Below are 23506 nucleotides of genomic sequence, written 5' to 3' on the forward strand. Positions count from 1 at the left end.
ATACATGCTGTTCTCATGTTTTCATTGAATTTCCAATAAAATAAAATGTTCTCAGCATGACCCACTTTGTCCAAATTATGTCATGAACGTTGTTAACAATTGCAGGATTTTTGTGACAAGTGAATAGATAAAAGTCAACAATGTTATTTAAACTAAAATGTTATTTTAGCACAGGAATGTTCAAATGTCCCATTCACCCCCCCCCCCCGAAAAATGCATAACAAAATCAAATGAATAAAATAAACCAAAATAAAGGGTAGATATTTATTTTCTAAATGCAAAATTTGTCAAGCAATGCCAAAGAAATAGTTGAACACAAATAACAGAAAAGTTCTTTTTAGTCGTAGAACATTTTTCAACAGGTTTACATATGGGTACAACATAACAACTAAATAACATATTTCCTTAAAAATTACAATTTGTGTGCACATATTTTTTCCTCAATCCTTTCTAGATATATTTCTCATATAGATTGTGTACACTAGTTCTTTAGTTTCCTTTTGAAGCCATCGTCAGAGGAAGGAGGGGGTTATTGAATAAAGAACATCTATTTTTAAATATGTAGTGAGGGTTTGATGAGAACTGTGTAATTGGTTGTAGTATTAAAAAGCGTTAGTATCAGTATGAAAAGAATTTTAGAATGTTTTCACTTTTAGCAAAATTAATTTTATTAAAAGTTTTTTAGTTTGAATGTGTGGAGTTTCAAAAATATGTAGTCTTAGTTTTTTATTTTTATATTTTCATAGAGTTGTATGTTGCGTATTAGAATTTTTTGAAATTGAGAAAGATTGGTTAGCTTTTAGATACTGTGCTATCGTATTTGTGTTAGGCGAATAATGAAATGAGTATGGTAAATTCATCTGCCAGTTCCAGCCTGAAACTCAAAGATTAATCAGGCATCTAGAAAGAATCAAAGAAAAAATATGCAAACACAAGTCATCTGTAATATTTAATAAAATGTGTCTTCAAGAAAAAAATACTGTCAATATATATATATATATATATATAAACAAAATTGAATAGGAAAACTCAAATCACCATGTCAGTTAAATATAATAATTTATATCATCTGCACTGAAAGTAAATAATCTGACACTTGTGGCCGACCCTATGTAAGTAAAACACCTTGAAGAGCTTCAAGCAAAAAATGTAACCTGTACGTGAAGGAGAAAATCTGAATTTTAGAGTATGAATTCAATAACATATTAAACCAGAAAAAAGTTCAAAATAATAAATCGGTAAACTTAATAAATAACTCAACACCTAAAATTGGAACAATACAAGATAGTTAGATTATTAAACTAAATATTTGTAAAAAAAAATCCTAAATAAGATATTCAAAAATATCATGGGTATTTAATTTAGTTAATATAATAAACTAATTTTAGTTAATTAAATTCTACGTGGTTAAGATGATATTAAATTAAAGATATAAATTCAATGTGAAAACTAATTAGTTATGTGCATGTTTGTACATGTATGGATGCATCCACGTGTTAAGATGTGTGCAGGTGGATGTGATGAGTATGATTACAAAAAGATGAGGAGGCTGAAATTGACTTATAAAGATAAACTATAAAAATAACAGCTACTTTTGAAATCCTTAGACTGGCTACTTTTAAAACCAAAGATTACAAAAATGAAAATTTAATAAAAAAAAAGCTGAATTTTCTTCTTCCAAAAAAGAATAAATAAAGCTCCTTGCCGAGGTCCTTAAAAGAAAATTCTTCCTCCCCAGAACTTTTATCAGTTTTGCCAGAGATGTCAAATAGTTTTACCAGAGATGTCAAATAGTTCAGTTATGTCTGAAGATCATGCTGTGAGTCAGTTATGTCTGAAGATCATGCTGTGAGTCAGTTATGTCTGAAGATCATGCTGTGAGTCAGTTATGTCTGAAGATCATGCTGTGAGTCTGTTGAAATAAATGACATTTAACTGACATAGCATTTATGATGCATCTATCAATTTTGCAAAAGATAGCATTTTTATTTTGATCAAATTTCCATTTCTTTCAACAAGTAAAAATAATCAATAGAAGGCAGTCAAGCTGTTTATTAATCACACCAAAACTTTTCTCTCTGGTTTACTTGCAGAAAAAATGTTCACCTAAAAAGAAACAAAGAACAAAATTGAAATCAGAGTGCGTTTTAATCTGTTGTTAGAAGAAAGTTCAGCAAGATTGTTACAATATGGGTTGGCCTTATGTCAGATAAGTCAGAAAATTTACAATATTAGAAGTTTGGTCCAACAGATCTATTTTTTTAAATATGTCCTTTTAAACAAAAAATTTATTTCTTGCTTAGTTGGCATGTCGAAAATAATAATATCTACAAAATTTATGAAAATTCATCAAGTAGAACAGCTACTAATGTGTTTTTAATTAAAAAAAAAAAGTCTATCAATGTTAGTTAAACAGCATGGTTACCATTAAAATGGTAAAAACGAAAGCGATCTGAGTTATGTCTTCTGTTTCTGCAATCTTCACGGTCTAAAACATCTATGGTTTAAAACTTCTACGAAAAATGCAATTTTCCCCAATTTTCATAAAAAAAAAAAAATTACTTTTAACTATAAATTAATGGTTTAAAACATCTACGAAAAATGCAATTTTCCCCTATTTTCAAAATAAAAAATTACTTTTAACTATAAATTAATAGTTTAAAACATCTATGAAAAATGCAATTTTCCCCAATTTTCCGTAAAAATTACTTTTAACTATAAATAACTTTCTATTTGATGAATTTCCATAATTTATTTAGATATATTACTCTTTTCGACAGAATAATTTAGTAATATTCTGTTTTGCTTAAAAAAGGAAATGTTTAAAAAAATCGCTCTGTCACCTGTCTTTGTACAAGCACCAGAAGTTTGTGTCAGTTGGAATCAAACAGATCACATTTACGATGTTCATGACAGCAAATTATAGCTGTGTACTTTTGTTATTTAAAAGTTGTACAGGGATATCTTTTCTATATAAGAACTAGTTTCTACCCATTCATTGATGACAGTTGGTACACTGTAACTGGGTATGTCAATTCCTATCTTTGCTCAGTTTGTTTTGCTTTATACTTAGTACGAAGGAAAATGTAAAATTTTTTGAAAAAAATACTGCTTAGTATTTGCATGAGAGAGCAAGTAACTATGATGAATGTATTTACTAGTGATAGGATGATTCCAAGAATTTTCCTGATTCCGATACAATTTCCAATTCTGTACCAAATTCCCAATTCCACTACAATTACCGATTCCGATTCTTTATAAATCTCTAAATATTTAACTATAGAATTGTTATTTTTTCCTAAATACCATAAAAACATGTTAAATGTTCAGATAACATAAAAATACACTTGTGAGGAATAGTCTATTGAATTTAAGTTTACTGGTTATTTAAAATCAATAATTATTTACTATTCGAACAGTACAACAATAGTGAAAGATTTTGTTTTAAACAAAATCAAATAAAAAAGACAATTAAAAGAATCATTTTTGACATCGGAAAATAGGCACACATTTTTCAGAGTCCAATACAGATTTTGATACCCCAAATAGTTATAATCTTTTTGATTCCCGATTCCGATTAATCGTCCCAACACTAGTATTTATGTGTTGTTTTTTATTTGTCCAAAAAAAACAGAAAATATGTTTTTACACAAAAATAAATTTGCTTTAAAATATTACTGAATTCTTTTTTTTGCAGATTATTTTGCAGATTATAAAAAAAATATTAATCTAATATTTTTTATCTTATGTTAATATTTTTAATTTATAAAGCATTAAAAAAATTTGCATGAGATTCAAACTTGAGTATTGTTAGTAATGTGTATTCTGCCTATTCCTTTTTTCGAAACCAATTGTTTTTATTTGCGTATGAACAGATAATCTCCAAAATCTAAAAAAAAAATTTAATCTATATATCTATAAAAGTGAGAATGCTTATGTGTGTGTGAGGACACTTCTCAGCCTATATAGTCAACAAATTTTTGATCTAGATTTGAAATTTGGTATATAGGGTATTCAGACACTTGGAAAACTTTTTAATCAGTTTTCATTCAGAAAAAAGGTTGCTAAGGGGTCAAAATTGAAAAATTGGATCATGGGAGTCATCGGGGTTTTTATCTGTTTGTCAACTGTTTCACGACTGCGTGTGCATGATCGTGAAACATGATAGCTTCTTTATGTTAAGAATAAGTAGATTTGAAAAGACTTTTAATGATCGTGGCAAGCTAGTTTATTGGTTATTATATATGACTCACTGTCTTTAGGTTTTGGTTTCAATCCCAGCTCGAGTATTTTTCTTTTACTTACAAGAAGTGAACTGTTTAGAAAAAACCTAATACTCATAGGTATATGTCTCAAGTTCTGCATTAATTAAAATATACATATTTATGCATATTTTATGACAGGGCAGCCTGCTAGTAGTATATAGATACTAGCTGCATATATCCAGCATTTCCAGGTTGAAACATACTGGCGAGTGAAAGGTTTAGTCACATACTATTTAAGATACACTGAATATCCTTACTTCTTATGATTTTCCTAAAAGTGGATCACAATTGGATTTAAAGAAGTATAAAACACATCCATTTTTGTTTATGAAAATTAAACAGGAAACAACTCTCATAGTTTAAAAGAAATATAACTCTCACAGCTTAAATAAACTTCTGTTTTAAAAGGCAATTGGTGTCAGCTAATAACAATTAAAAATAAATTAAAAATAAATTAAATAAATCATCTTTAAATAATATTTCTAAATAGAACAATAAAAATAATTCTATTACAACAAACAATTAATAATATGGAGCTAATTATTAAAATAGATTTCTTTTTAATGTAATATCCAAATGAGGTAACTTTTTGAATGTAGATTTCCTTTGAATAAAAAGTATATATAGAAATCATGCTGGAATAAAATTTATGAAATAGTGTAGCTTTTGTACACATTAATCAAATTGTGAATGAACAGGAATACGACTTTATTATGATAGATGAAGCAGATAATAAAAAGCAGATGGGGACAGGATAAAAAACACATCATAGTTACTTGCTCTCTCATGCAAATACTAAGCAGTATTTTTTCATAAATAAATTAAATAAATCATCTTTAAATAATATTTCTAAATAGAACAATAAAAATAATTCTATTACAACAAACAATTAATAAATAGATTTCTTTTTATATAGAAATCATGCTGGAATAAAATTTATGAAATAGTGTAGCTTTTGTACACATTAATCAAATTGTGAACAAACAGGAATACGACTTTATTTTATTTTATTTTATTTTTATTTATTTATTTATTTTTTTAAATTCAATTTTCACCCCAAACAAGGCACAGTGCCACTTTGAAGCAGGGGGCTACTATCAGGGACTTAATTAGCGGGATCATTATGAAAGGAGATGAGTAGAAAGATGTTTGTTGACATTACACTTGAACTTCTGCATATCGTTGCAGTTGGGAAAGCAGAATCCCGGAAGGGAGTTCCAAAGACCCGCAGTTCTGGGGAAGAAACTATTGGAGTAAAAGGCTTTTTGCACCTAGGGATCTCTACTGTAAAGGGATGAGACTTAGTAGCTTGTCGGGTTTGTCGGGGGTAGTTACGTCGGGGAGGTACAAGTGTTTGCAGTTCGTCAGAGCATTCACCATTGAAGTATTTGTAGAACAGGCAGAGGGATGCAACATCTCCTCGATGGGACAGAGGCTGAAGCCTAGATGACAGTTCAGGACCTATCAGGTTGGCGACTCTCTTTTGAACCCTGTCCAGGAGCGAGAGACAAGAAGCAGATGCACCAGCCCAGATGTGACAACAGTACTCCATACATGGGCGAATGGTTGCCTTATAGAGGTATAGGATACTGTCAGGCGTAAGTAGTTTTCTAGCACGGTAGAGGGAGCCAGCCTTCCTTGCAGCAGCCTTGGCAATGCTCTCAATGTATCTATTCCAGTTCATATTCCCTGTAAACGTTAGGCCGAGGAGTTTAAAAGAAGTACTTTCAGGTAATGTGTTCTTGGCCATTGCTATTGGTGGTAGAGAAGGTTTCTTGTAGTTATTGAAGGAAACAAGCTTAGTCTTAGCGGCATTGAATGTGACCAACCATTTTTGGCCCCATTCCACTACGGATTGGAGGTCATCCTCTAGTGTTTCTGCTATTTCCTTGGATATGTGTTAATTTGTTTTCTCCTCATATCTGTTATAGAGAGTGGTGTCATCGGCAAATATACCCATCTCCAAAACAATTTTATCAGGGAGGTCGTTTATGAATATCAGGAATAATAGAGGTCCAAGGATAGACCCCTGAGGTACTCCCGCATTTATATCGTATTGTTTGGATGTACGACCGTCGAGGACAACTTTGATTTTTCTATTACTTAAGAAGGATTTAATTACATTATGAATTGTTCCATTGATTCCATATGATCTAATTTTCCTTAGAAGACCATCGTGCCATACCCTGTCAAAAGCCTTAGATATATCGAGGGCCACCGCTCTACCCTCCCCTGTTTTATCCAATGAACGGTATATACGTTCAGAAACTACAGTTAAGATATCTGCTGTTGAACGGGCTTGCCTGAATCCATATTGTTTGTCAGTCAGGAGTTTAGCAGCTCTTAGGTGCTGGACTAGGGCTTGATTAACTAAGGACTCAAATATTTTGGCGAAAAGCGGGAGGAGGCTAATGGGGCGATAATTTAGTGGGTAAGTTCTTTCACCAAAATTCTTGAGGACTGGTACCACAGAGGCGGTTTTCCAGCAGTCGGGAAAACAAGATTCGTTAAGGCATTTATTGTAAACTTTGGACAGAACTGGAGCAACCTCGGCAGAGCATTTTTTTAATAGCACAGCCGGGATGAGATCTGGTCCACACGCTTTTGAGGTGTCTAGGTTTTTTATAATAGCATGTACCTTAGAAGGGGTGATTTTCAAATCGTCTAGTGAGATGTCTGTTCGCAGAGGAAAATCAGGGAGTGAGTGGTGTACCGAGTTCAGTGTGGAGTGTGAGGCAAACCGACTGGCAAGCAGATTAGCCTTGTCAGTTGCCATGCAAGCAACCTCATGATCGTTTGATAGTGGGGGAATAGTTGACTGTCCATTATTTACTACGCTGTTGTAGATTTTCCAAAAATCCCGGGTTCCTAATTTCTGTGCTTCGATGCGTTTTCTGGTGGTTTCAGAGTAATCTGTCTTAGCTGTCTCTATCACTCTCTTACAATTATTTCTAGCTTCTATATACTTCTGTTTATTTGAGTTGGACTTATGTCGGTTGAATCTGCGGAATGCATGCTGCCTTTGACAAATGGCAGCTGCACAAGCAGAAGTAAACCATTGGGGGGAGTGGGGCTTGTTATAGAATTTCCATGCGGGAACATGTGCTTCAATAGCAGTTTTGAACCATTCAGTGGTCTCATTTGCACACTGTTCCGCATAAAGAAGAGTAAAGATATTTTGCCATGGGGCATCTCTGATGAGCTCCCTGATGGCTTCCCAATCAGCCTTTTTGTAATACCTCGTTGTTTTGAGTAGTGGGTCTTCAGTTTTAGGGCGAGAATTTAGGCTGATTTCTACCATTATCACAGCGTGATCAGCATTCCCGAGTGGGCTGTGGGCATTTGTTGTACAGTCATTGGGAACCGTTGTCAGAAAAGAGATCTAGAAGTGAGGCATGTTGATCTTGCTGGTCTGGGAAACGTGTCGGAAATGTAACCAACTGAGATAGGGAATGGGATATAGAGAAGGGATATAGAGATATTATTGTAAGGTTTGCGTTTTAAGCAAGCTGGTTTTCCAATCCGACAGCGTGTCGCCGTGAATGAGTGTAAACAAATAATGGCGATTCGCCTGTCCTTTTATAAGGGGGATAACTCCACTTATGCAAAGTCTGAGCGAAAGGGAGATAACTCCTTTCTGGCCTCTACATGCCCCTCCCCCTCGTGACCACAAAAGCAAGTTGTTCTGGTCATCTTTTATGTGGAGAAATACTCGTGCGATTTCCCCCGCATTTGCGGCGACAAACCCCTTGGGGCTCTCGTCCTCCGACTTAACAGTTCCCTTAACGGAGGAGGACTGTATTTTTGGGTATCTCCTCCCGTGGTATCTTCCACTTCCATTTCTTCCTCATGCTTGCTTGGGGATTCCGTGTCGGCTTGTTGTTCCACCTCCATTGCCTCCTCCGGAGGTTGTGCCTGTGGGGTCTCCACATTTATAGGTGGGTTCAGGATTTCTTGTCCGATGTTACGAGGGCCATCCACTACCGGGTGTATTCTGTGGAGAAACCGACGGTTGCGCAATGTCACTCGATTGCTTCCATCGACCCGGACTTGATACTGTCGGTACCCCTGGGTCTCCACGATTCTCCCCGTCTTTGTCCATCGACGTGGGTGGTTCCCGTCCTGGTTCTGGATCTGGACGTAATCTCCTACCTGGAGTTCCCGGAGTGGGTGACAATGTTGGTTGTAATACTGCTCGTTCCTCATGTGTCTTTTGGCCATTGCCACTTCCCTTAGTTTGCCTATTTCTGTCCACTGTTTTCGAACCTGGTATTTGTCCCGCAGGACAGGAAGGTGGTCTTTAATGACCCGACCATACAGTATCATGGCTGGGGACATGTCCAGATCTTGGACAGGCGTGTTCCTATGGGTCAGTAGTGCTCGGGCCGCCCGATCATGGCACAGGCATCCATAACTGTCCGTATTGTCCGCCAGTATACGTCTCGCGGTTTTGACGGCTAACTCTGCGCGGCCGTTGCCTTGAGCATAATGCGCTGATGAGGTACGTTTTCGTACGCCCCAATTCCTCAAAAAGGAGTCGTATTCCTGGGATTCAAATGGTGGTCCACCATCCGACGAAATTTCTTCCGGTACGCCGTAGGTACAGAACCAAGTCCTCAAGGTATCGCACACCGTCTTGGCTCTTCCCGACGTCATTAGGGCCACTTCAACCCATCCCGTATACCTGTCTGCGTATACCATAAAGTGTCTACCCTGCATCTGGACGAAGTCAACCACCACTTGTTGGAATGGAAATTCCGGGTCTGCTGGGGACATCAAGGGTTCCCTGGGCTGAGATGGTGCGATTTCATTGCACGTGCGGCACTGGGCTCTTGTTTGCCTGATGTTAGCATCCAACCCTGGCCAGAATAGTCGTTGTTTCGCATTCGCCAGCATTCCGTTCACACCCTGATGAGCGGAATGAAGATATTCCAATACCTCTGTGCGGAGTTGTCGAGGTATTAGGATTTTGTTCCCCTTGATGATCACTCCTTCCAGGCAATATAACTCCTCACGCATAGGCCAGAAGACTCGAACTACGGTTGGGATATTGTTACGTGACTGGGGGAAGCCATTTTGAATCAGTTCTTTCAAAGTCCTGCATTCTTCGTCTGTGGCTGCCGCAGCCACAATCCTTCCCCATGTGATGGCTCTTAACGTAATATCATTCTCGTACATTGATGTGAAGGCAGCTTTGACTGCGGTGTCAATGGATTGGTCCTGGTCTCTTGGTGGGGTGCCCGATGGGTACCGAGATGCACAGTCAGGGGCCAAGTTGAGTTTCCCCAGTCGATGTTTTACCTGGAATTTATACAGTCTTCTGTACTGCTGTAACTGAGGGGGGCGGTTCTGGGGCGCCCACCTGGAACTGTTTCCCATTCCACTCAAGGTGAGGAATGTTTGCCGGTTGTCTCTCATTGTGTCTGTGAGTAGGGGCTTTATCCGTGGTGCAAAACATGAATGACTCCCCGCTTTTTATACCCTCCGTTTTGGATCTATTAATTTTCCAGCACACCTTTTTAATGTGCCCTACTATTCCACAAAAGTGGCACTTGAGTCCCACTGCTGGGCAATCTTTCCGGTTCATCGATCCACCTCGGTTTGATGTTTTTCCGCAACCGTTGCAAGGTTTGGTGTCCCGTGGGGTCGACAGGGCCTTTGCCTCATGCATTTGTTGTACTTGATTCGACCTTTGTACCCCAGATATCGTGAGAGGTTGTGTGGTATCGGAAAAGTGTGGAGTTGCCTCGTCTGTTGCCTCCAGGCAAACCAACCGTGAAAACTTTAGATCCAAGGTAGGAAGTGTAGCTGCCTCTACCAGTACCCTTCTCTGGTGTTCGATATTTCTTAACCCTGCCATCATTTGCCCGGCAACCATATCGTCTGAGTAATTAACCTGCTGCCGGCAAGTGGGTTCGTTCGGACATTGAATACGAAATTCACAAAATTTCGCCTGGCCACATAACCTAGATAAAAAATGGGTCATTTTGCTTCATGGAGTGAAACGTTTGTCGGTGGACTTCGTTGTGTAAGCCTCGAACGGCCACCAGTCGTATTTGATGAAGAAGGTACTCCTCTGCCGCATTGTTGAGTCGTTCTGGTCCAATGAGCTCAAACAGTAACCTGTTCGTTTCCGGTATGCATGCTTCTCGCAGTTCGTTTCGAATTGCAGCTGGATTTTCGAGTCTGCACATCTCCTTGTACCGTGACCAGGTGTCTAAAAAGAGTGCCCATTCGCTATCTGTTGAGTCCAGACCTATAGAAGGTCGCTGCATTCTTTTTGTTTGCGACGTGTTCGCTCGTCCGTGTAAGATGTCCTTCCGTAATTCGATGTTTTCTTTTTGTAACTCGACTAGTTGACGTAATAAGAGAACGTTTTCTTGTTCCATAGTGTAACGATATCTTTAGTTCAATGCTGCAATATAAGTATTTCACGTTTTAAAGTGACAATATGTTCGTAGCGCCATGTAAGGTTTGCGTTTTAAGCAAGCTGGTTTTCCAATCCGACAGCGTGTCGCCGTGAACGAGTGTAAACAAATAATGGTGATTCGCCTGTCCTTTTATAAGGGGGATAACTGCACTTATGCAAAGTCTGAGCGAAAGGGATATAACTCCTTTCTGGCCTCTACAATTATGATAGATGAAGCAGATAATAAGAACCAGATGGGGACAGGATAAAAAACACAATGATATGTAATTTGTCACAGATGCATGGGTGAGCAGTAGGTGAAGATGTGTTTGTTAGTAGTTAAGCAATCACTCTCTCTCTCTTTGCCTCCATTTCTCTACTAACGAGTGACCAATTATCAAGGCTAAAAACCACTCAAGTGTAAATGTTAATGAAATAGATTGCTAATTGAATAACGAAGAACTAATAGAACCCATAGAAATTCCATGGTGGTTGAAAATTTTAAAAACACATTATAAATAAAATTAATAAAAAATAAAATAAAACAAATAAATTAAAAACAATTTTTTAGCAAATTCTTTTTTAATCTTTTAAAGCTAAAAAGAATTGATTAAAAAAATTGAGATTGTTTTTCAACGAAAATTTAACACACCACACATTGTTTTGTTTTGTTTGTTTGTTTTTTCTGAATAATTTTCTTATATAAATTATAAAGGAACAGGTGTCAATTCACTTCATTTTTTTTTAATTCCAAAAAGAAACGATAATAAAAAAAACTTACAGTCTCCTCTCAACATGACTTTTTTAAATTATAAAATAAAAAAATTATAAAAAAAAATTATAAAATAAAAAAAAATTATAAAATAAAAAAATTATAAAATAAAAAAATTATAAAATAAAAAAAATTATAAAATAAAAAAAGTCAATTTAAAACTGTAAACAGACAGCTATGTTTTGTTTTCAATTTTTGGAGAAGAAATGGTTTTAATAATTTTTTAACTGCGATGATAATTTTTTTTTTGTGACACTGAACGTACAGACAAGTAAATTAATATTTAGATATTATGAGAGGGTTAAAAATAATGAATAGAAATGAACAAAAATTTATTACTTATGACACTTTAGATGTAGTTGTTGACAATGGATTTGAAGATAACCATGTTATAGTCTGCAGGGAAGAAGTTTCATTATACGTGCAGAAGTTCAAGTGTAACGTGAACCAACATCTTGCTGCCCAAATCCCTACATAGTACCCCAGTAGTTGTTGCCCCTGATAGTAGCCCCCTACACCAAAGTGGCAATTTGCCTTGTTTGGGGTGAAAATGTAATAAAAAAAAAAAAAAAAAAAAAAAAAAAAATGTGTTTCACAAAAGTTCTCGGTTAGACACACAGAGGAAGAAAGCAAAGTTCTTTGCAGTTGTGGTAGAAGATGGGTTCTTACTGTGAATGTCTTACAAAGAGGCAGCAGAGAGTGAATTTCAGTTCAAAACATCACCATAAATAATCCTCTTGAAGAAGGCTGGAGATCACTTCCGCCTAAACATAATCCAATTTATAAATCTCACTATGTCTGTCTGTCTGTTTCCATATTTCCAAACTCTATTTCTACCTAAACTAAAAGTCACAGAGCAATGCTAGGGGCCTCAAATGATTGGATCTTTTATGGACTATTCTTTTATTGGTCTTTAGCCAGTTAAAATAGTTTTAAGGGGTCAAAAAGGGGTCGAAATTGAAAAAATCGTTATACATTTTGTACATTCATCTTAGTTTATTTTTAATCAGTTCATATGTGTGTCACGTTGGTATAGTGGTAACGTCACCAGCTTTTAATGCTACAGTTTTGCTTTCAGTTTCAATTCTAGCTGATGGCACCTAAATACTTTTTTTTTAATTTTGAAATCACGACTCTATATATATATATATATCTTTGTATCTATTAATGTACAAAATTTGGACGAATTAAAATATCATAATTAAGCATATTTTATGACCGGGTAAAGCCGGGCGTTCTCCCACTAGTTAAGTCTAAATACTGATGGTGAAAACAATAGCCTTGAGAAAATAACTTTAACCAATCAGAGAAGCAGCAAAATCCCAGCTCTTTATTGCAAATGCCGGGAAACTCTCTGCTCTAATAGTTTCTTTCCACAGATTGCTTGCTTATTGGAATCCCTTCCCTGCTTACTGTTTCCCCAGCTGTACCAACATACAAAGATTGAAATATCATTTTAACAATGTCGGTAACCACAGCTCTCCAAATTGTAGAGTTATGGTAATCTCGGGAAGACAAGTAAAGATGGTAGTTTCCCGTTACTTTCCATCTTGATTCATGGGTGCATCTCCCCCAGTGAGTTAAACGTGTTCCCAGATACCAACCTGGAAATTTATATGACTCGGCGCAGTACATATAGCACCTAGCCTTCCCAAATGGTCACCCATCTGGCAATGGCCAGGCTCATCATTGCTTAACTCTGGTGATCTGACGAGAACCAGTGTGTCAACGTGATTGTGCCATATATTGAAATATAATGTGAACAAATTGCTTGGTACATAACTCCCCACTTAGAATGCCCCCTATTAATTGAGCCCTTAATCACAGTAGTTCCTTACATGTCATTGACAACATGGCTTGTTTCGGTTGAATAAAAAGAATGTTTTTTTAAGAATGTTAATAAAAAATCCAAAGCAATTCAATAAAAATTTCATTAATTGAAAAAAAATTATATTTTTTTACCTTCAGTAATTTGAAACATTGAACTTGGTTGGAGTTGGAGTCTCACTGATTATTGGTGTTTCTGAAAAGAAAAAAATATTAAACATATTTGCAAAAATGATACAAATATTGTGGAAAATTTTAATTATCAGTTTACTTAGCTGACATAGCATGTTCTTGTAATGTCGAAAAATATGTTAGTTGGCTGACATATGATGTTACGTTACTGAAGTTTAAAGACAGGCTTAAATCTGTTGACCCCAAAGGAAGATTAAATCCAGACAGCATTGAGAGATGTGTGCAAAACAGGAGACTTCTATGGTATGGCCATGTTGAAAGGGTGGATGAGAGTTATTGGGTAGGATAGTTTAACTAGCAGGATCATTTGGCAGGAAAAAAACAAAGGAAACATGGCAGCGATAAGAATAGATGTGAGAGAAAGAAGGACAAATAAGAATATGGTCAGAGATATGTTAGTTTGGAAGGCAATTTCTAAAAGTTGTCAAACACATGCCAGCATGTAAGAAAGACATTAAGATAATGATGAAAGTGTTCAGTGGCCATTTGCAAAACGTTAAATATTTTAAGCCAGTCTTTCTTAAACATGAACATTAACTATTTGTTGCTGGTTCGTTAGGCACTTACCAATTCTTCCTTCACATGGAGGTGTTCTGATGGAGACCCGACCTGACATCTGAGGTAGAAAATTTCCACTCTAGATAAAAAAACAAAAACAAAAGAAAGTGATAATAATTTTATTAGATGTGGATTGACAATTGAATCATTCTGACTACTGTTCTCATCTCGGATTCTTACAATGTTGCAGCAACATAGCATCTGACTTTGTTCACTTGTATCTTGTCAAACTTGGGAATCTTTATGTTAATTCTTGAGTTTGGCAAGATGTAAAGGTTTTTTTTTAGAGAGACATTGAACTTTAAATTAAATGAAAATAAATCACAGAAAAATATTTCTATCATATAAATATGTTGTTTATTCCAAAGATTAATTTTTGGCATTTATAATTTAAATATAATTTCAGGTATATGCTCCCCATGGCTTGCACAGATAGAGTGTAATCTAGAGGTTTATATTTTCACAACATTACACATTAAATTAGGCTGTATTTCAGCAATAACACATCAAATGTTATCTTCCAAGTAGTCTATTGTACCTGGTTTATCAGTGTAGACATAGGATTTTACATAATCCCAAAGAAAAATAATCTAATGAATTTAAATTGCACAAATAAGGTGGCCAGTTGATAGGTTCATTTGGTGAAATTATTCGTTCATCGAATATTTATCTCAGTAAATTGATCATATTGCACACTTTGTGGCATGTGGCTCCATCCTGCTATAACAACATGATGAATTATCAAACGAAGTCTTGTTTTATCGTTATTTCCATGGCAGGTGCTCGTCTGAACTCCAATCTCTGATCCCCCCTCGCCAATCTTTCACGAAAAACACCCGTCTAGCTGAATCCACTGTGAAAAATTTCCCCCACTCTGTATCTGTGCCTAAATCAAAACGCGGATTCCATGAACAAAGCTTCTTTCTTAGAACTGCACACCTGTGGAACTCTGTTCCATCTGCCTGCTTCCCACCGGACTACAACTTGGATGTCTTCAAGTCCAATGTTAACAAATTCCTAATGAACCGCCCCCTTAAGTAAACACTTCATCAAATCTCCACACTAACGTAATGTACTTGCAATAACCCTTATCCCTGAGTGGCTTCCAGGCCTTGATAAGTGGTGATCACTGTGTAAACAAAAAAAACAAAAAAGTCAAAATAACCAATAGTTGACAAATCTTCAATTAATGAAAATAGAGTTGTGGATTTAAAGTTTGTTGGCTCTAAAAAAAACACCTTATACTTGAAGAAGGTTGGAAGTTATATCAACTGCAACATTGTGAAAATAACATCCAAAATTATACATTTTTGAATCTATCAAATAAATGAAAGCGTAAATCCTCACTTGGGTACTAGTCGATCAGATCTGAAGGCTGTATTCACGGAAATCTTGCAGGACAACTTCAATCCATCCCTTTGAACTCTTGTACATAATAAATATTGTTATAACCATTATCCAATTTTTTTTTCTTTAGCAAAAGCATTATTCTGTCAAGTACTTTAAATCCACATAGTAATTAGAAGGTATGGAATCAATCTTGTCTTCAGGCTGAGGTTGCTATATCAAATAAGAGTTCTTGTTGAACTCAATAGATTCTTTAAATCTATCAATGTAATTTTTGTCATAATCATTAACAAGTTCTTCATCAAAGAAAGCTATGGCTGAAACTACAACAAATATTTTTTCTCAACAATTTTTCACATTAGAAGTTTTGAAGATATCCGGAAGCAAATTTGGGTAAGATGGTTTTGGTTATAAAATTTATAATATGGTAAATTTGAAAATAAGTAAAATACTTCTAAAAACAAGTATAAGATGCAAATATTTTTTTTTTATTGAAGCTAATTCTTTTAATTTTTAATTTTTTTTTTTTTTACAAATAAAATAACATTCATCAAAGACCAAAGTGGATCATCGCAAATAAAAAGGTATTATCTTTTTATTAGTAGAAGAGTCCTTTCTTCTTAGTGCAATCAAAATCAGTTTTGCATAGAACTTTAAAAGCATGTAAAAAAAAATTAATGTTTTTTGATAAAAAAAAAAAAATTGCATCTTACACATGTTTTCAAAGTCATTCTGCCTATTTTCAAACTGAAATTCTTAAAAGATGCTTTTAAGAACTGTTTCCATTTTTTTGGTTGGTAAGATCGCTTGCCGAGGAGTGTAACTTGGTGTGTCCCTGCTGTGGAGACTTCTCTGAAAAGACTCTTAGCATCTTGACATGGCACTCCCTAATGGAATGAGTCAAAGGTTACATCGACCAAAACGTTCTGAAAATGACACTGAATTCAAAGAATATGAATAAAAACATCTGGTTGCAGTGAGTCAGATCATTGAATGATGATCAACTGTACAACTAAGTTGTGATCCTGACGCAATTTTTCCAAACAGGCAATGGATGGCAAAGAAGATGACATATCGTCTAGACCTGATCAACCCTGACTCTGAACATCTCAACAAACTCAGTCAACAACCAATATTGAATCTCTTGACTTCATACTCACTGTAAGAAGTCAAGCTCAGCAACAACATCCTTCCAGGTTGACTAACTCTCTCCCTCACAAACATTTGACATATTTTGCCTGTGTCTATTTTCTTAATTGTATGGCCGATCAACACCCAACCATTGGCCCACTGCAACACTCACCTGCTAATTATCACATGATCTCCTTAATTCTATTTCTGTCTTCTACACACTAATTATCATAGATATCAATAACTGACCTTGTGTCTAACTCTACCCTTGTGGGGAGGCAAGTAAATAGAATCAACTTTTAACCTTTGATTCATTTGACAACCAACTTCCTGTTTTCATCTTTTTCAAGGTCATCTATATATATAAAAGCGAAAATGTGTGTGTGTGTGTATGTATGTTCGCTTTTTGTGTATGTCTGTAAAAAGCTTTTTTCGCCGTGATTCTTGGTCGGCTCACTCCTTCTTAAAACTTTTTATATTGCGTCTAAATCAAAATAACTACGACTTAACAACGAGAGTCGTGTGTGTATTTAATTTGCATGACTTTTACCAGTTTGCCGCGTCTTCGAAAAGCGAATGATCTGGCTTCCAGCGCAAAACTAGGTCAGACATCACGCTACTTCCTCACACCTGCTTATTTTGCTTTATAACCCTTCACTTAATGTGCTTATCAGTTCCTCTCCCCTCGTGGCCGAGATGGTTAGGTGTCTGTCTGTTTTTCCCTTTCATTTCCACCTTCGCTTCAAAGCTTCGGGGTTCAATCCTACCTTCCTATTAAAACTTTTTTTTTCATTTACCCAGCCAACTTTTGGGTAACTCCGCTAGTCTATTATATAAATCTCACCTGTCTGTTTAAATATATGTATGTATGTTTGTATGTCTGTCTAAAACTTTCGACAGAGGTGATGGATTTTCACAAGATTGGTATCGTTTTGAAGCCCGACCCTTTAGATGATAAATATAAAAAAATTGGCTAAAAACATTAATTCCTTCACCCTCAACTGGGCACTTTTCTACAGTGAGGGATTGCTTTTTTTGCCAATAGTTTCGAAAGTCATCCCCTCTTTTCGATTGACTAGCCTTAATTTAAACATTCGTCACTTCCGGTTTGGCGATGAACACAACAGCAAGATGTCACTTTTTTTTTTACGTTCTTTTCCTCCTTCGTGGTGCAGGTTTGAGCCTGCCTGCCTACTAACACTTTTTTTGCTTAACACACACCTCCAAACACCCGGCCAACGCCGGGCACCCAGGCTAGTTCAATATGTAATGCTAAAGGTCATAGGATTTCAGTACAAACGCGAACAGTATACAAATGTATATGCTATTACTTGAACGTGTAATGTACACTTATTTGCATGAAATAAATAATATATTTTTCTTACCATGTTTAACAGGTTACTTCTAGAGTCAGATAATTGAGATCTAGAAAAAGAAAAAAAAGAAAATACATTTTAGTTATTAAATTGAACAAAATGTTTTTAAGAATTATATGTAAACTAAATATTCAAGGCCAGTGGTTCCACCTTTTTTTTTTTTAACTCGTAGTCACCCCAAACAAAGTACGGTGTCACTTGGACATAAGGGGTTGCTATTTGGGACCATATGTAGTGAGTTGAACAGTGTAATGTCTGTTCACATTACATTTGAACTTTTGCATGTCAATACAGTCAGGGAAGCAGGGGCCTGGGAAGGAATTCCAAAGTCTAGAAGTTCGAGGAAAGAAACTATTAGAGTAGAAGGCTTTCTGATATCTAGGCATCTCTATAATGAAGGGGTGGGATTTTGTTGCTTGTCTTTCGAAATGCAAAATCCCTGTACCTATTTTACAAGTACTTTAATGAAATGTGCTCTGACAAACTCATAGTTCTTGTACCCTCTCGACAATTAATCCGACAAGCAATAAAATCCCATTCCTTCACTATATAAATCCCTAGCCTTTGGAATTTCATCCCTGTTACCTTATTCCCTAACTGTACTAACACACAGAAGTTTAAATGTAATGTGAACAGATATTTCACTGCTCAACTCCCTCTATAGTTCCACTGTAGACATGGTTCCACATAGTAGTGTCACGGGTGCATTGTACAAGAAAGCGGGAAGCAAGCTGTCACCGAGACGCCGGATGTATGGTGATGAGGTCAGAGATCAAAATCGTTGACACGCAGCAGAGCATGCACGGGGTGATCAAGTGTCACCAACCGATGTTTTTTTCTTTTAATTACAACGCGATTAACATCGAATGGGTTTTCACCATGCATCGGGTGTGTTTGTGGAATAATAATAATAACGAACAAAAAACTGTATATTTGACTATTTTGTGTGTACGGATGTGTAATGCATCATCTAAAGAAAAAAAACTGGGTGGAAAAAGAAAGAGAGGAATCATTTTTTTCGTTCTCTTACGTAAGACATTAATTGTTCATTGTTGTTGTTTTTTTTGTTTTGTTTTTTTTATTACATTTTCACCCCAAACAAGGCACATTGCCACTTTGGTGTAGGGGGCTACTATTAGGGGCAGCAACTACTGGGGCACTATGTTAGGATTTGGGCAGCAAGATGTCGGTTCACGTTACACTTGAACTTCTGCATGTCAGTACAGTTAGGGAAGCAGGGACCTGGAATGGAATTCCAGAGTCTAGCGGTTCTGGGGAAGAAACTACTGGAGTAGAAAGATCTTTTACATCTAGGGATCTCTACTGTGTGAGGGTGGGATTTAGCTGCCTGTTGGGTTGTCGAGGGTGTCTACGTCGTGGGGGCACAAGTGTCTGCAGTTCGTCAGAGCATTCACCGTTAAAATAGTTGTAGAACAGGCAGAGGGATGCAACGTTTCGTCGATGGGACAGAGGCTGAAGATTAGATGCCAGTTCAGGGCCTATCAGATTGGCGACTCTTTGAACCTTGTCTAGGAGCAAGAGACTAGCAGCAGATGCACCAGCCCAAATGTGACAACAATACTCCATACATGGGCGAATGGTGGCTTTATAGAGGTACAGGATACTTTCAGGTGTCAGTAGTTTTCTAGCATGGTAGAGAGCGCCTACCTTTTTCGCAGCGGCCCTGGCAACGTTTTCAATATAATTGTTTCAACTCATGTTTCCTGTGAACGTTAGGCCAAGCAGTTTGAAAGATGTACTCTCAGACAGGGAGTCACTGGCCATTGCTGTTGGTGGCAGAGAAGGTTTCTTGTAGTTATTGAAGGAAACCAGTTCAGTCTTGGCAGCATTGAATGTGACCATCCATTTATGTCTCCATTCCACTACAGATTGGAGGTCTTCCTCTAGTGTTTTTGCCATTTCTTTAGTTATGTGTTCATTTGTTTTCCTGTCATGCCTGTTATAGAGTGTGGTGTCATCAGCATATATACCCATATCAGAGGCAGTTTTGTCGGGGAGGTCATTAATAAATATTAGGAACAATAGAGATCCAAGGATAGACCCCTGCGGCACTCCCGCATTTATATCACACTGTTTAGATGTATGACCGTCAAGGACAACCTGGATTTTTCTCTTATCTAAGAAGGATTTAATTATGTTAAGTATTCTACCAGTGATACCGTATGATTTAATTTTCCTGAGGAGACCCTCATGCCATACCCTGTCAAAAGTCTTAGATATATCTAGACCTACCGCTCTGCCCTCCCCTGCTTTGTCCAGTGAATGGTATATACGTTCAGAGATTACAGTGAAAATGTCAGCTGTGGAACGGGCTTGTCTAAATTCATATTGTTTGTCAGTCAGAAGTTTAGCATCTGTAAGGTGCCGGACTAGAGCATGGTTAATTATGGTCTCAAATATGTTGGCAAAAAGTGAGAGGAGGCTAATGGAGCGATAATTTGATGGGCCAGTTCTTTCGCCAGAATTCTTGAATACTGGTAGCACAGAAGCAGTTTTCCAACAGCTGTTGTGATGTGAAATACATGTAAAAATGCTTGTTTTCCTTTATTCAGACATTTTCGATGTATAAAATTGTTCTGAAATGTTGATTGTATGATAGAAAAACAATATATATATATATATATATATATATATATATATATATATATATATATATATATATATATATTGAATTTGTGGGGGAGGAGTGTCACGGGTGCATTGTACGGGAAATCAGGAAGCAAGCTGTCACCGAGACGCCAGATGTATGGTGATGAGATCAGAGATCAAAATCGTTGACACGCAGGTGAGAGAACGTGAGACGATATACAATAATAACTCAGCTCGCTTGAGTCAGTCAGAGAGAGACAGCCGACCACAACACACGTGCCTGTCTGAAGCTCGCACCGTCACCTCCACCCACCTCTGTCCCTCACCACCTAAGCTCCCACTTGTTGCAACTCACCGGTATATGAATAAACTAAATTCAGCATTGTGAACAGAAATAAATATATTTTATTTTTCTAAAAATTTGTGGTGTTTTTTCTTTAACCAGAGAGCAGAGCAGAATACATCAGCAACACCTTGCGTCCAAGTGACAATAATGCGTTGATTAGGGTGAATAAAAGTAAAACAAGTGAAGCATGCATGGTTCCCTGTGAGTGCACAGTGAAGAAGGCAAAAAAAGAAATGACTAAGTCCATCATTTGTCCCACCTCCCCATTTAGCCCCCAAAAGTCCCCAGGTAATGTCAAATCCTGGTGAAAATGAACAAACGGTGCAGTTTTAAGCCTTAACATATGTAAATTTGAGTTCTGCACCATGCAAGAAAAGAAATGACTAAGTCCATCATTTGCCCCACCCCATTTAGCCCCAAAAGTCCCCAAGGCCTTAACATATTTAAATTTAAGTTCAGCACCATGCAAAACTGCTAAAGCGACATACACAGAAAATTTTGGACAAATATGGTAAAATAGTCCCAAAAATGGAGTGTTTTTATTAGCCCTAAAAGAGCCCCTGGGGCACACTCAAGAATTATTGCGAGGTACAGACAAACAAAATTATATAGAAATCAGTTAGTTACAACTGTTCAGAAAGTTTTAACCTGAAAGGCACACCTGGGGGGGGGGGGGAGAGCAACAGGAATTTTCCCAGAAAATCCGTTCTGTTGCTTTTTCATTCATATCATGTTTAATGTTTGTGCAAAATTTTAAAAAATTCTAAGGCGTAGTTATTGAGAAAAGTGCGGACAGACGAACGGATGAACAGACACAGGTGAATTTACAAGTCCACCCTCCTTTTGTCGGGGACCAATAAGAAAGTGTAAAAAACGTCTTATTTGTGAAACAAAACTAAAATAAAACCTTTAAAATGTAAAATATTAACGTTTGAAAAAGTTGAAATATTCAATTTTGAAAAAAGTTTGAATATTCAAGTTTGAAAAAATGAAACATTAAGAACAAAAACATCATTTGAATTTAAGTTTTCCATATGTCAGTACCAGTTTCGTTTTTATTGAATATTTCTATTTAAAAATTGTTTTCAAAATAATTGCGGACAAAAGCTGGCCATGTGGCAGCATTGGTAGAAAGCCACAAAAGATCAACATGTCTTCTCAACAGATTTGTATTCCAACTGATCGCCATGGAGACGAGTAAAATGATTGGTTCGACTACATGAAACTTAACACATCATATAATAATAAATATATCAATGTCATGGCACAATGTTGTGAGTTGCATTGTGAGTGGAAGAGATGAAAAAATGAGCAGAAATTCCAGGGAGGAAAATTTACAACAAGTATAAACGATAGAGAAAAGAAATCTTTATTGGACACAAGCAAAGGATTATGGAATATTTACAAACCAAGGGAGATAATGAAAAGACAAGAGTTATCGGACTTCCAACATGAATTATCGGATTTTTAACACCCCCATTTGCTCTTAGAATGTTATATTGTTTTTATTTTAAAAGAAAAAATGTGTAAGAGTGTCATATCGGTAAACAAATTTAAAGTCCAAATAAAAGTCCTTTACATTTTTCTAGTTTTGCTCGAGTTGGAGGTTTTGTCATGATGTCAGCTAGCATATTTGTTGTGGGACAATAAATTATCTTTATACTCTCGTTATTTAGGGCACCCTAATAAAATGGTATTTTTATATCCATATGTTTACACCTTTGTCGGTGTCTAGGGTCCTTGGAAAGTGTTATAGCACTTTGTTTTAATATGTCTATTTCTGTGTATCATAGCTGTATGAGGTACATACCTTCTTGATTAGTTTTTGCTAGCGCCATGTATTCAGCTTTGCATGTATATAACGCAACGGTGGGATGTGTTTTTGATCTCTAAGAAAGAGATAGTCCATTTTGGGTTAAACTGAAACAGTACCCAGATGTGCTTCATTTGTTGCATTAGTTTGATGCCCAATTGGCATCGCTGTATGCAATTAGCTGAAGTTGGTTATGCATTTTTGCATAGCGTAGGTAGTACTTTATGTACCTTAGTACATGCTTAGCTGTTGTCCAGTGCTATTCATGTGGTTTGGATAGGTGTTGTGATAGTTTTCTGACTCAGATTTGGCCGAGTACAGATCGTCAAATGAATTACTGACAACTTCATAATATTTTCTAGGGTTGATTATGTCATCGGAGTTATTGCTGATTGAATTCAAATTTTGTTTTCATGATGTTGTTCTAGGTTTACAGTCAAATATGTTGAACCTTTCTAGTATTTTTTTTGCATACTTTTCTCAGCTCATTTATATATAGCCTTTGGCTATTTTGAAATCTATCCCTAGGAAATGATGGAGTTTTTCCAGGACTTTCATTTTGAACTCTGACATTAGCAACTGTTTGGTGATGTTTAGTGAATCGATGTTATCGGCAGTGATAATTAAATCATCAACCCATAAGATGATAATAACTCTTTCTTTATCATTGTGACATATATTTACGCAATGATCTACTTGGTAAAGTTATGTTTGGTGAGGCAGTCATGCAGGGTTTGATTCCAGTTTCTACCCAATTGTCTTGAGCGGTATATATAGGGATTTGTTTAGCATATATATTTGTTTCTCATCTGTTTTCCATTTTACTTTAAATCCCTCTGACTGCTCCACATAAATTTCAT

General features: G+C 36.3%; 1 protein-coding gene across 1 annotated transcript in view; it reads right to left on the minus strand.

The window, feature by feature from the left end:
- Positions 1 to 250: 250 nt before the first annotated feature.
- LOC145246564 (uncharacterized) overlaps positions 251 to 23506 on the minus strand; it is an 81985-nt gene continuing 58729 nt past the window's right edge. The window contains exons 11-14 of the mRNA XM_080108165.1: positions 17887 to 17926; positions 14033 to 14102; positions 13409 to 13469; positions 251 to 2106 (exon numbers count right to left, since the gene is read on the minus strand). Coding sequence (XP_079964291.1) covers positions 13411 to 13469; positions 14033 to 14102; positions 17887 to 17926 — 169 coding nt within the window. The 3' untranslated portion in view covers positions 251 to 2106; positions 13409 to 13410. The remainder of the gene's footprint in view (positions 2107 to 13408; positions 13470 to 14032; positions 14103 to 17886; positions 17927 to 23506) is intronic.

Source organism: Euprymna scolopes, chromosome 24, assembly GCF_053919585.1.
Source record: "Euprymna scolopes isolate OS-2025 chromosome 24, ASM5391958v1, whole genome shotgun sequence".
NCBI classification, from domain to species: Eukaryota; Metazoa; Mollusca; class Cephalopoda; order Sepiida; family Sepiolidae; genus Euprymna; species Euprymna scolopes.